This window comes from Calonectris borealis, chromosome 24 (assembly GCF_964195595.1).
Source record: "Calonectris borealis chromosome 24, bCalBor7.hap1.2, whole genome shotgun sequence".
Classification (NCBI taxonomy): domain Eukaryota; kingdom Metazoa; phylum Chordata; class Aves; order Procellariiformes; family Procellariidae; genus Calonectris; species Calonectris borealis.
The window spans coordinates 7,266,802-7,280,964 of record NC_134335.1 but is presented as its reverse complement, the minus strand read 5'-3'; the positions used below and the strand labels follow the sequence as shown (position 1 = coordinate 7,280,964).

The following is a 14,163-nucleotide window of genomic DNA, read 5'->3' as shown; positions in this document are numbered from 1 at the left end:
GAGCTAAGCTCCCAAGGTAGGGCTCAGGCTTTGCTGGGGTGGGGGCGAAGGGGACATGCCCCTGCATGGAGAACAGCAGATCACGAGCAGAACACAGAAAATATCCCAAAATTACCGAACGCACCTGAGACATTCCAAAACAAGACAAAATTACCTCCATTTCCAAAAGCCACGTGTATCTGCCGAGGGTGAAGCTCGCCCCCATGCAGAGAAACCAGCACAGGAGCAAGACCCATCCCTTGCAGATCTCCATCATCCCTCTCAAACCCATCCTTCTGGTCCAGCACGTGCGTGTGGGTTAGCCAAATTTTCGTGGCCTCGAAGAATAGGAGGTCAGAGGGTTTGGGTTCCAGCGCATCCCTCGCCAAAAGTCAACATGCAATTAAAAAGCAGAAAGAAAAGAAAAAAAAAAAAAAAAGAAACAAAAACAAATCTGCAAATTTCCAGTGTATAAACAGCACACAGCCCTCTCCGGGATGGTCTCTAGATTGGGAATAAGAAGTAAAGGAAAATAGAAAATGATGAACCCGACGTCCCTAGGACTTGTACTGCCCTTTTGCTGCTGCATTTGCGAGCTGGGATGGCAAACAGCTGGGAGAAACGATGGAGAAGTTCCAGCCAGGGGCTACTTCCAAAAAACAGAGCTGCTTTCCACGACTCGCCCTTTCTAACCTTTAAACCATCTTCCCAAAATCACTGGGCGTGCACAGGTTTGGCTTGGAAACCTGGAAAAAATAAGCACGGCGGAGCGGAAGAGGGATTTAGCCTGGCAGAAGGATGGGGTTGGTACCCAAACCTGCAGTTCCTTCCGTCGGAGGGAAATTTTATCCCTGTTTTCTGCTTGAAAAAGGCACTTCAGCTGCAGTGGAGCATCCGAGCAAAGCAGGAGGCATGTCCTGGGGCACTGCGTGGTGCCGAGGGCAGGAGATGGGGCGCCTGGCCTCCTTTCTACGGGTGTAAGGGGGATTTTTCAAAGCAATCTTAGAAGCGGCCCATGAGGGGTAAGCTAAGGGCACTTTGCAGCTGCATGCAAGACAGCAACCCTGAACACCTAAAAAAACCACCCGACTGCTGAAAATCCAACCCGGACGGTGTGTCCTGTTGGGATGCTCGTTAGCTATTGCTCCCCTGCACATTTCTGGGCTGTCACACCTTGCTCGACTCCCTTTTCAGCCTGCTCAGCGGCTGCGGCGAGCCTTGGCTCTGCGGTAGAGCTCCGCCCCGGTGCCTTGCCGGTGGGGGGACCTCGTCCACGATATCACGTTTTCCTTTCCTCTCTTCAGCTCGGCTGAGCTGCTTTCTCCCTTCCACCCCTTCTGCCCGAGGAGATGAGCTGAAGTTTAACCTCCCAGCAGGCAGCGTCCCTTTCCTCCTTTGCTGCATGCTCCTTTCACCTTCCTTCCATCTCATTTTCCTTCCTTTCCATCCATCTCACCCTTTTCTTTCCCTACGCTCAGTGGGATGATGCGCAGTCCCAGCCCTGTGAGCTAACAGCATAACCTCCCTTACCTAAACCACCATCTGCTTCCATCCCCCTTGGCTGGAGCTCCCTCTAGGCCCACTCATTTCCCCTCCACCATCACCTTTTTTTAAGCACGCAGCAGTTTTGGGGTTGATTCACCCCAAAATGACCAATCGGGGATACAAAGGTGCCGGTTGCCCCCAGCTCCGGAGGAAGCGGAGGAGAGCCCAACACCTCTGAGCATCACCTTGCCCTGGGGTCGAGCTCCCCATCCAACGCTGCCCCTACGCGGGGGGGTTACGTGCCCGAATATTTCGGCTATTTGCAGGCAGAGTCCTGTCCTGCTGACCCGATATATCAGCCTGTATCAGGCAGGCATCGCCCAGCGAGCATCTCTGGAAAGCTTCTCCCCACCTCGCCCCTTGCTACCATCTCACCGTGCCTCCGTAATGAACGCAACTACCTAAAACACCCAGACGGACAGACAAACAACACAAAAAGAAGGTACTTTTGGTTCAAACGCATAATACTGTCTTTAAAAAGAAAACGCCCAGTAGCTCTCAGGGGCGAAAGACCCCATTTTGGCAGTCGGATCCGCACGGATCCCACTTTGGGATCATATCTGGATATGGAAACACTCACCGCCTGATCCTCTAACTCACTCCGAGCCCACCCCGAAGGCGGTCGTCAGCTTCGATCCGCTCAGAGCTTCCCGGGAAGTGCTCGGCGCAGCAGGATTTACCCCTCTGAACGCAAACCACGCTGCAAAAGGTTCGGAGGACAGACGGAGCAGCTTCCCCCGGGACTGATCCTGCAACCGTCTCGGGCAAGCGCATGAGACCTCTCGTTTACCCCGGCAACACCGGTCATATGCTTCATGTTAATCACACCCTGACAGGGTTTGCAGGATCAGGCTTACAAAGAGCAGTAAAGAACCCATTTGCAAGGACAATTTCCTTTCTGCGTGTGCCCAGGCTGCTTAAGACATACAGCAATAAAGATAGAGCTGGTCGAAACAGGAAGGAAAAAACATTTCCCTTTGGTTTTTCAACTTTTTCCTGACTTTTCCCCCCCCCCCCCAATCAACTTATATATTTTCTATTTACCACATTCAAAACATGGGAATTTCTCCCCTTTCCCCTCCAAAAAAAAAAAAACCACCACCGCAAATTTTCTGAAAGCACCGAAGTGTCAAAAAAGTCATTTGGAAAACGCAAAAAGACATTTTCCCCACAAACCTTGAGAGGTTTCGCGCACAAAACGCGGCCGTACAAAAAGGCCCCTTTTTTGAACAACGACAAAAAAAAAAGGGGAAATTTCAACCAGCTTTATCAGCAAACGGCGGAGCAAAGCGTGTGGGACTGGAAGCAAGAGCGGCACACCCAGCCAGCATCACTAGGAGCCAGTTTGGAGTTAATTTTCCTTCACATACGAGTCGGAGATGCCGAGTCGTAGCGCTACACTTCTCCAGTGGGGTCTACATAAACGAATTCGGGTTTTTTTTCTTTTTTAATTTTTCCTCACTGTGATAAAACTCTCCGCTGGCATAACAGAAACAAACACACACAATATTGCAATACTGAGACCATCTTAGAGCTTAAGACTATTTAAAAAAAAAAAAAAAATACTGGCACAAAATTTAATAAAATAAAACTTTAACAAATTTAAAAAAAAAAAAAAAAAAAAGAGTCTTGATCCCTCCTAGCAAATATTCTGTCTTTTGTAGAAAAGAAGACAACCGACAGAAAGGCGATGTAACAAGAACGACAAACAGTTCTTGGTTTTTTCCTATATTGCCTCTCCCCGAAGCAGGAGTATTCACCCACTCTGGTTTTCCCTCCCCACCCCCCCAAAGAAGTTTAAAATCCTCAAATCCTCGGGAACACTGGCATTTCCTGAACTGTCAGTTTGTGTGCGAATAACACAAAAACCGAAGGGATCCACTTGATAATATTTTTCCTAAACACCAAGGGAGGGGTTTGGTTTTTTTAAGTGAGCTACATTTTTCTGGCTTTCTTAAAACTCAGAAGTTCACCCCAAAAAAGCCTGTCTTGGAGCTTTCAGGAAAAAAAAAAAAAGCCCATCCTTCTCCGAACCAAACTTTTTAGGTTTCGGCCAAAAGTTTGCCTCTTCCGCCACCCTCTCTCCCAACATCCTCAAAGCATCAAATCTGCGTTGCTCTTTTAAAAAAAAAAAAAGAAAAAAAAAAACACGACCAACAAAAATAACAGCAAAAATAAAAAAGAACCAACAGAAAAAGTCCCATCGACTCTCCAAAATGACATGGGGTGATCCTCCGCCCCGGCCGACCGTCTTCACTCATCGGCGTCCGGCTTGACGTCCAGCATGGCGTGGAGCTCCTCGGGCGTGTAGCCCAGCAGGCTCTGCAGGTCGCAAACGAAACGGTAGACGTAGCGTTTCCCGGCCGTCTTGTGGATGATGTTCTTGTCGTAGTAGTAGCGCAAGCCGCGGCTCAGCTTCTCGTAGTTCATCTTGGGTTTGTTTTTCCTCTTGCCCCATCGCCTGGCCACCTGGGAGAGGGGTGGGAAAAGTCAAAAGGGGGGAATGCGTGTCGCGGGGAAGGGAAGGAAAAGTCTTTCTGGCTCGGTTGGGCAGCCGTCGGCAAGAAGCAGTGCCGGACACGAAGGAAAGGAGAGGACTTTCCTCACCTTTAAAATGGACATGGATGGGTCACAAGCGTTAAAGTTTGGGAAAACCAAGCTCCATGCAACGGCAAAACATTGCAGGGGACTCTATGAGGATATATTAGTCAGGGAAGGGAACGAATGTCCCATCTGTTCCCCAAAATCAATAGCAAGCCCCCCCGCTCACCTGTACACATCCTATTTGAAGAACTTTGGCAATACGCCTCTCTACGGTGTTTCAGCTACTTCACACCAACTTTGGGCACAAATTACTGCTTCCTAGGTATTACTGCAGCCCAATTTTTAACAAGATTGCAGCTGGGCTCTAATTCATTGTTTTTCCCTACACGTACCCAAGACCAGAACAAGGTGACTGCCCGAATCTCAGCCCTGAAGGGAGGAGGGGAGTGTTATCCACACGAATATTTCAGCGGCATTTAGGCTGTGCACTTAATTGCAGGGCACTCTACCTCGTCTGGGTCGGAAAGTTTGAATTCCCAGCCATCGCCCGTCCAGCTGATGAAGGACTGACAGGACTTGTCAGTGAGCAGTTCCAGCAGGAATTGCCAAAGTTGGATGGGTCCACTGCCTAGAAAGACAAAGGAAACATGAGACATTAATGCCAGGAAAAGCACGGCCCATTCTATCCCCGGAGCAGGGGATGGAAATCACATGCAAACGGTGCTCACCGAAAAAAATAAAACTACCAAAAAAACTCCATCAGTGGCCACAGGGCAAGATCTGGGCTGAGATGACAGCTTGAGAGTTAAAACCTGCAGGTAAAAGAGCTTCCTATTTGCAGTAAGAGCTGAATATTCATGCACTGGAATGCTTCACTTCGCGTTACATAAATAGGATTATTTTTCTGGCACCCAAACTGCGAGGAGTCATTGTCTTGGCACAAGAGCACCACCGTTTCCTCCGTGCCAAAAAGCTGCTGGCCATCGCATGAACTCCGGCAGACTCCCGCTTCCCGACCTTGACTCTTTGCTCCGTCGCTGTTTACCGAGATAAGGGGGGACCCAGGTATGAAAATTATTTGGCCTCTTCCCAGGGCGTGTTGCTGCAGGAATGGGCTACGCCGGCTCGCAGAGCTCAGTGCGGGGAAGGCTGGTTCGGCAGACAGATCTCACCGGCTCAGGACCGGTGGATGGGGACATCACGGTCTTGGCACGGTCTTAGCAAAGCCATAAGCAAACCTGCCTGCGACTGCTGGTTCCCCTAATCCAGCCGGAGAGGCACGAGGTGGCATGGCACGTACGTTCAGCTTCTCCTTACAACGCCACGGTCTCCGTCTTTCCCCTGGGTGCTAATTTTGGCCAACAGCAATTTGCCTCGGGGTCCTGAGCCCGACACATCTAACCTGCAGTACCCCGTGCACCCCACTGAGAGCCTGAGGCTTCGCAGCCTGGTTTTGGCTGGATTAATGGTGTACGTGGAGCGATTTCGAAATACTTATCTCTTCTTTGTGCTTGTGTCCCAATCAAAGGTAGAGGAGAAGCCCTCAAGCCAAAATCTCTTTGATGAGCAACTTCCAAATGCGGCCGCACCCAAAATATTGCACTTAGCTCTGGGCAATATGTTTCGGGAGAGATTTTGCCATGTTTTAAACGCAGCTTAGAATATATCACTAATAATAAGAATGACAATAATAACAATGAACAGAGCCAGAGGTTAGAGGAAATGATTTATCACAAAAAGAATTGCACAGGCTGGATTAGGACGGCAGGCTGGGGTAAACCCGCCTGCTGACAGCAATGAGCACAAGCTTCAAGCAGGGAAAAAAAAGAGTTATGGACTCAGAAAAAGGGATGGAGGACAGGCTATTTCCACGAATGACAATGAAGGCTGTCAGAGCTGTGGCTGCGGGATAAGCCGCGGAGGGAAGAGAGGGCTGTTCCCCCTTTTCCACAAGGTTTAAAATGACTCAAAAGCAGACAAGCTGCTGGGGAGGAGGAAATGAGAGAGCTGGCTCCGGGACAGGGGAATCGCTGTGCCCCATCCAGCCCTCTCCGAATTGTTTCCCTCCTGTTATCCCTAAGGATAACCGCTCCAGGGTTTTGCAGGCACCGGGTCCTCCGCCAAGCCCTGGGGGTTATTGCACAGCCACGGGCAGGACAAAGCAGGGAGCTCACAGCATCTCTCTGCTTGTAAATGGGAAGATGACACTCAGCGGGGAAAGGCTCCAGCCCGTCGTCGTCGTTCTCAGCAGGAGCTTGCCAAGACGTTGACTCCGCAACCGCGCTCTCCGGTAGGGATGGAGTTGGGTTATCCGCGCCAAAACGAGGGAGGAAATTCAGATGACGCCTTCGCCTCTCGTCCGAAAGGGAAGAGCCAAAACCCTGGCCTGAAATGCCACCGCATCTCAAAGCTTAGACCTATTTATAGCAGCGAGCTTTAAATACGGGGAAAACATTGGGCAAAAAGGTTATTTCAGCCACCTGAGGTCCTCCACAGGGAATCGCAGGTGAATTCACCCGGGGCCGGTTTCTCTTGGCCCATCTGACTTTACACCAATTCCCTACACACATACAGAGAGCATCCAACACCCAAATCAGGGTAGCAGAGAAAGAGTCCTAGGAGACAAGGCTGAAGCAAGACCAGGTTCATCACCTCACATTGATTTCTCTCCTGCCCAACCAAAGAAAAAGGATTTTTTTCTACTCCTTCCCCAAAATAAGATGGATGGAAACCCATCACCTAGACGCCAGGTTCTTGGGTAAGCAACTGCCCTCAAAATACCCCTGGGCCACCCTGGCTCTGTGGGAGCCTTTCAAGGTTCAGGTGTCATTAACCCCGAGCCACGCGGCCGGCGCAGTTTATGCTTGGTGCTCGCGGCTCGGCTGCCAGCTGGCATGGAGAGGTGTTGGGAAACCCAGCAATTTCTCGTCCTCTCTCCAGCAAGCGAGGTAGGCCTCCTGCCGCTGCGCCGGGTACCGCTCTGCCGGGTATTTTGGGATTTTGAAGGAAGCGGTGTCATCCTTGGAACAGGGATTCCCAAGGTCTATTCCGAGCTGGCTGCGGGACATGCGTAAAACCCCAAATTCCTGTGTGTTGGACAAGCAATTATGTCAAGAATGTGTTTACTGCAGGGCTCGCAGGCATGTCTCAGCTCCTATAAACACACGCCCTGCCAGAGGGGAAGGCAGCGGAGGCCCTGCAGATGTGCCGCTGACGCTGGGGCACGACTCCGAAATGTCAGCGAGGCGGGCGATGCACAGGGTGGCAGGAACCAAACCCCGGCACATGCCCGAGCCTGCGTGCCCGAAAACAGCTCTGGGGAGATTGCAGGGTAGGAAGGTGAAATGATCAGAGCAGGGGTGCTGGAGGTTCATGCATCATCTGGTGGGCCAGAACAGCTGTAATTAGCGCTGGGAGGGCTATCTTCAGAAATGAGCTTCTTTTGCCAGCTCTGCAGACCAGCAAGGAGCAGGGAGTTATTTTTCCCGATGCCTAAAGGATTTCAAGGGCACCCTTGGCTCGCACAGAGGTGACCCCCCATAACATCGCATCCCCGAAGCTCTCAGGGCAAGCATGAAGCTGCTGGGCTTGTCTCCGCACCCCAAACCTCCACCCCCGCAGGAGCTGGGAGCAGCGCCCATTTTCCATCCCTTCTGCTTCAACCCTTCTGCTCGTCCCCAGCCGGGGCTGGAAATCTCCACCGCGACGCCTGGTCCAGATCACTTCATGGTACAAGCACGCGCAGCCACACCGACTGTCCCAAGGCCGGCGTAGCTTGGTGGCTGTACCCCACCACGCAACCTGTTGCCTTGGTTATCTCCAAAAACAACCACCACTGGAGTCTTCTTGCAGCCTTTTTTTGGATGCAGCCCCAAGCGTGGGGTGAAGGGACACAAGCCACCCTTTATGGCGCTGGTCCCGCCACACACATCCAGGGGCTTCCCAGAGTAATCCCAGCCCTGGCTGGGGAAGAGGGGCAGCCCCCGCTCCCCAAAAGACAAGGCGAGGACTCAGAGCGTGGTGGGATGTCCTCCCACCCCACCGCGACCTCCGGCACCCACAGAGGCTGCTAAGAATAGCACCCGCCGGAGGGGCTCACCCACCCGACGGGGCCACAATGGGGGCCCTGTCTGGCCTCGGTGGCACTGAACGGGGTCCTTCAGCGGGGAGTGTCACACCGCAGGAATTCTCCTGCGTCAGGGGGAAAATATGCCTCTTAAGCCCGATGACGGCCAGCTGCTAAAGCGGGAACCGCTGGCTGAGCACCCGTGGGTGTCCCCAGAGCACCGGGTTTGGTGCCATCCCCATGCCATCCTCCCTTGGTTGGGACTGGAGGTCCCCTACCACCTTCCTATCCAGTGGCTCTGGAGAGGTTTGAAACCAAAATATGCACGACAGCCACTTTCACTGGTGCGGTGATGGTGGTACCACCCGGCTGGGGCAGACAGGCACCCGCGCCGCACCTGGGAAGGCACAGCCCGAAACACGTCATCCTCACTCTCTCTCGAGATGGTTTCACACCCCCACCCCTCTCAACGGCCTCTGTTTTGTTTTCCTTCTTTCAAACAACAAGAAGGGGAAAAAAAAAACCCTACTGAAAAAAAAAAAGCGGCGCACCTATGCTTTTTGCTCTGTGGTTTGTGGTTCCAACCCAACAAAACAATTGGGCATAGCAACGTCTCCAAAACAGCCTTTGCCTCACTCACGTCCCTGCCCTCCCCGAGCACCCTTCGATGGCACTGCAGTACCAAAGGTCCCCAATTTCCCCCCACCGCGTTGGGGGACGGCAGAGCTCATCCCCATCGCTCCCGTGTCAGACCATGCTCAACCACCTCCTTCCCAGCTCCTGCTGCAGGTAGTCATGACACCGTGAAGTGCCGGCTTTGCATGGGTGGGGGGACAGCAGTGGAGCTTGGATGGAAGCATCTCCAAAGAGCAGGTATGAAGAAAGCAGGGAAGGACCCAGAAAGCACCTTCCTTGGGGAGGTATGTGCTTTTGGCCATGCTTACAGGCAGGAGAATGGCCAGGCGGGCCACTCTAGGCCAGTTCAGCTTTCCTGATGCATCTCCTCTGCTTCAAGAAAGAACGTGCTGGGAGGACTGGTTTCACTCCCAAGGCATCTGGCAAAGCACAAGGGTTGTCGTGAGCTTCACATCTCCCCCTGAAGGTGGTCCTGCAGGCCAAGAGCTGCCGTGCAACGCTCCAGCTCGTTGCTCGAAGGAGGGACTAAGCCACAGTTGCTGCTTTGCCATCGCCTCCGGGCTGCTGAAAAGCCACTGCCAGTGGTTGCAGCAGCTCTGGTGAGAGCTGAGCTGCCGTCACGGTTGGGCAACGTTGCGTGGGGCTGATTTCACTGTCATTTGCACATGTCTGGCAGGTGGAGCAGGAGCCACTGAACCAGCCCCGAGCCCCACCCTCGAGCTCCCCACCTTGCAGAGGCGAAAAGGGCTGCTGAGCCCATGCAGGCTCTGCACCGGAGGCAGAAAGCGGGCAGGAGCCACTGGTTGGTCATACCTGAAGTCACCCTGCAAGGACAGGTAAAGGGTATGACCCAAAACGAGTGAGCTAACGACATCCCCTGCATCGCACGGGGGCCGGAGGTACTGTTGTGTTTCTTCTGACTGCTGGGGCAGCTGACTGCATTTCCAAATTCCCCTAACCCAAGATACAAGTGGTTATGGGCGCCCATACAGGCACACTTCTCCAGAAGTGCAGGCAAGCAGGTAGGAAGGATGCTGATGTTTCTAGGAAAGCTATTGCACAGACTCTGGATGTCAAGGACAGCCGGATCACTGGAGCTCCTGAGAGGAGAGGGGCCGAGAAGGCAGCTGCTGGCAGATTTTTGGATGCCGATGACCACAGCATGGCCGGGGAGCTCGCTGGTGGAAGCCTCAGGCCAGCAGCACAGGCAACAAGAAGAAGAGGGGAAGCACCACGCAAGCTCTCTTGAAAGAGACCCACTTTCTTTGGCACCAACTTGACTTTCTTGCAAAACAGCAGCTGCATGCTTTCACTTCTGTGTCACAGATAAGCATCGCTCAGAAACGGAGGCTTGTCGAAGGCTTCAGGCTCTGCACCACAGACAATTCGGAGAGGGCAGATGAGTTTAGCAGGCAAATTTGGGCCCTATCGACACGGTACTGTGAATGCTGATAGCGAGGATCAGGGCTGGATCTGGCCTGGGTAGACTGAAGCGGTCCTGGGTGCTTGGGTGAGATAGCATCTGCAAGAGGTCAGCTATTCCCTGCACTACTTTCTGTCTTCTTTAAGGGCAGCATGATAATGAAGATAGCATCAATCTGTCGCTAAGAAAGACACTCAGGTCATGTGTGATATTAGCTGGGAAGGGGGCGTTAACTCTTTAGGTGCTGAGATTGTCTATAAAGGCATCAGCAACTTCCTAACCAGATCTATAAGAAAGGACAGCATCACAAATGCAAAACCAGCCTTGCAGATGAGGGACCATGGTTTGGTGTGCACTCACTTCACCCTTCTTGTCCCTCTTTCCTCCTTTCGCCTCCCCAACACGAGGGGAATCGCCCTGCTCTGTCTGTTCAGCTATGTGGAGCAGCAGCTCGGCACGTCACAGCTCTGGTGTTGTGGCAATGCGAGATGGAAAGCCCCGGCCTGCACAGACGATGCTGAGGTCCTACGTACCGCAAAGCGAACAAACACCATGTCTTGGCTATAAACCAACGCAGGTGCTTTGGGGTGCTCAAGAAAAACTGAAAACAATTCAGCCCTGAGTGGCTATCACCAACCACAGGAGCAGAGGGAGGGTCTGAACCTCCGCTAGACCTGCATCACCAGGAGGGCAGCAGCACAAGTAGGTCAGAGTAGTGGAAAAATAAATATAGGGCAGAAAGGCCAAAGACCGGTGCGGTCAGACCCACACCACCTGCCCTCTGCATGGATTGCACGCTCCTCTGCTACAGACCGTCCGTGTTTATCCACGCGATGTCGGGTCTCAGGGATGCAGGCGGCTGTGGTACCCATCGGAGCCAGCTTGCAGGATCCAGCTATGGCACAGAGGCAAAGCCGAGCTCGATTTAGCCCAGCCGGGCTCAGGTATCTGTGCCCGTGTGCCAGCGTGCACCTAGAGCGAGCCGTCCGCCCACACCAAACACTGCGCTGCTGCATGAACGAGGGAGCTTAAACTGAGCTCAGCTAAGCCAACGTGAGGTTTAGCACATCTGCCTGCAGAGAAGACGCATCCTGACACACCACTTGCATAATTTTAATAGATGCAGTCTGTCTCCGTTTCCTAGGTCATGTCAAAAAAAAAAAAAAACAACTGGCTTAATGTAAGACTCAAGCTGGCCAAGCTTTGAGAGAGCTGGCCCCAAAACCAGAGGTGTCCAGAGACGGCCCTCCCTGCAGCTATGGAAACTGAAGTTCACCAACTCCTGAGCAGTTACATTTCTCCTTCAAAAAAGATAAGAAAATTGCATCAACCTCTATCTGAGCAACCATGGCAACTTGTTAAATTAGGTCAAGATGTGGGGGCAGATAACGCAGCTTTGAAAAGCTGCTTGCAAGCTGGGTGAAGAACACATCAAACGCAAATGGAGCTTCCGCCAAAATGCACCTTCTCACCAAAGCATGCGCCTCCTAAGGCAGATACCATCAGAGATCTGCCACGGCTGCGATAAAGCACTGTGCCACCTCCCCGGGCCACCGGCAAAACACGCCCTTGGTAACAAAACCTGAACAATATTGTCAAGTTCTTAAAAGTCAACCCAGAGAGCCCTGGAGATGAAGGACGTGATCTCTCAGGCTTCACCCTTCCAGCCCTAAAAGGTGGACACCATTGGGTGCTCCACTGCTGGTGACTGGTGTTGGACATGTGCTCGAGGCACATCATCTGAGTGAGAAAGGAAAAGCAGGGGTCCTGGCTGCTTTGGGACCCTGGGCTGGTAATCCCCTGCTCTGCTTGTTTGGAGGCTCCACCTCCTCACCAGAGCTGCAAACAGAGCCCAGACTTTAAGTTCCTCTGCTCTAGCTGCTATACAGCTCTTCCTCCCCCGAGTAAAGTAAAAGTAATGTAAAGCAAAGCAAAAAAAAGAAGGACCTAGGAGTTCTGCCTGAGAGTCCCCACACTCCTTGCTCAGCTGGCCCAAGAGAGAGGTCCAGCACTTCTCAGTGGCCAGCCTGGATTTTTTTTTTTTTTTGCAGAAATACACTAACACAAAGCAATTTTTAGAAGGCCCAGTTCTCCTGTGGTTTGTAATGCAACATGTTCTCACTTGCTCTCACCGTGACCTGCTTTCACACCAACCTGGCTTCGCTTTGCACGCATGCTGGGCTCCCTTTGCACAGAAAACGTAAGGTGCTGACAGGTCAGGAGGCTTTAAAAAGGGACAGAGGACATCTCTGGAGTCACATGCCTGCAAAGTTCATCTGTCCAAAGATCATTCCCAACGGTAAATGCAGGACTGAATTATTGCTTAGCAGCCTTCGGAGCAAGCAAGCAGTCAAGCAGTGCTCCAGCCTAAGGATTTCCAAGTGACTGCTGATTCTGGAAACCTCTGATTTTTCTCTCCCCATTTAAAGTTTCTCAAGAGAAGCAATGCAAAAAAAATCAAGTGCTCCCACTTATTGATCACACCGAAATGCCTGGGCCAAGGGATTATCTTCCCAGCTCAAAACGGGGTTTGAAATGAGGCAAGGGAAAATGTTATGCAGCGCAAAGCGTTTGGAAGTGCGCTCTGGCATTGCATTAACCGAAGTCTCCCCTTCCTGGCGGCACGAGTCCAAGGACACTCTTTGGGGTGCTAATACTCCTTGGCAAAACGCAGGGTCCAACAGCCGACTTTGGCTCCTCGCTCGTGGAGGGAGCTGGGAATGCTGCCTCTCTATGGGGGCGGCTCTTTTCCATGAGCTACAGCAAACGTGGAGGGAAACATCCAGCTTGGAAAATAAAGCTCCTCGTTTTGCCAGTGCCTCCGTGCCTCAGTTTCCCCAGCTGTTAAAATGCAACCAACGCTCCTGTCCAAGCACTGGGTACCCAAAACACTTCCATGGGCCGTAGTGAAAGGTGTTACCAAGAGAAAATAGGAATAAAAATTGCAAGTTGTGCTCACTGGTCTCTTTTCTTAGGAACGTCAACTTCCATGGCACGACGGAAGACGGTGTCCTGGGGCACGGTCCCTGCTACCACTCATGCCTCTCCCCACCACATCCCCCAGACGAAAACGATTCAGGAATAGCAGAGCACGCTTTTATTTTGCATAGACTTGGTCGAAACAGGCTCATTCAGCAGGCAGGGCTGAGCTTTCTTTCTAACTAAAGCTATAGCAACAAACCACTTCCTTTTTTACACATAGCTCCTAAAATTATCTCTCCACCTCCCCTCCCCTCTGCATCTCTCCCCCCCTTACAAAAAACTAGATATCAGCCCTAAGATGAGCCGTGCGTGGGAGGAGATTTCAGGGACAGTCGCACCTCAGGATCTGCTCTGAACCTTTTGATGATCTTTATCTTCACAAACTATTTCCACCGCTTGGCTCCTCCGGGCCACAGCTGCTACCAGCTGGGGCAGGAGAGATCAGTATGTACGAGGGAAAGGGGAACTGGCAGGAGGCTACCCTGCGAATTTTACTTATAGTACAGGGAAAAGACATGGCACAGAAGGACTGGAAAGGATTATCTCAATTTTAGCTGGAAGCCCCATCCCACCAGATTTCTCTCCATGGAGATGCCAGATTGCTGGAGGGCTGTCATATAAAAAGCCGGAGCTTCCGTGGCCTGTCACCTTCTCATCTCTCCCAGCGCAGGGAATGGAAAATGTTTGGGTCTGCTTTGGCACCATCCCATCCCTGCCTCACACCAAGGTAAAGAGCAAAACCAAGTGCTTCCTCCATGCCAAAAGGGGAGAAGATCATTTCACATCACACACAGCAACGCCGGTAATGCAGCCGCTCCTGCCGGAGGTGGGAAACCACAAGCAAGCGGCCAGCATGTTGCATAAAAGCGTTGGAGGGGGAAACGAGGGCTCTCTACTACCTTGTGTTCTCAGCAGTACAAACCAGACACCAGTTCCTACCAGACCCAAGCAGGAGGCATCCAGGCGTAAATGAACGCACAAGGCATCA

General features: G+C 52.1%; 1 protein-coding gene across 3 annotated transcripts in view; it reads right to left on the bottom strand.

Annotated features, from left to right (window-relative positions):
- Positions 1 to 2,755: 2,755 nt before the first annotated feature.
- The window catches only part of ETS1 (ETS proto-oncogene 1, transcription factor), a 44,731-nt gene continuing 33,323 nt past the window's right edge, over positions 2,756 to 14,163 (bottom strand). For all 3 annotated transcript variants that reach the window (XM_075173081.1, XM_075173082.1, XM_075173083.1), the window contains exons 7-8: positions 4,578 to 4,696; positions 2,756 to 3,993 (exon numbers count right to left, since the gene is read on the bottom strand). In XM_075173081.1, the coding sequence (XP_075029182.1) occupies positions 3,778 to 3,993; positions 4,578 to 4,696 (335 nt within the window). In that variant the 3' untranslated portion in view covers positions 2,756 to 3,777. The remainder of the gene's footprint in view (positions 3,994 to 4,577; positions 4,697 to 14,163) is intronic.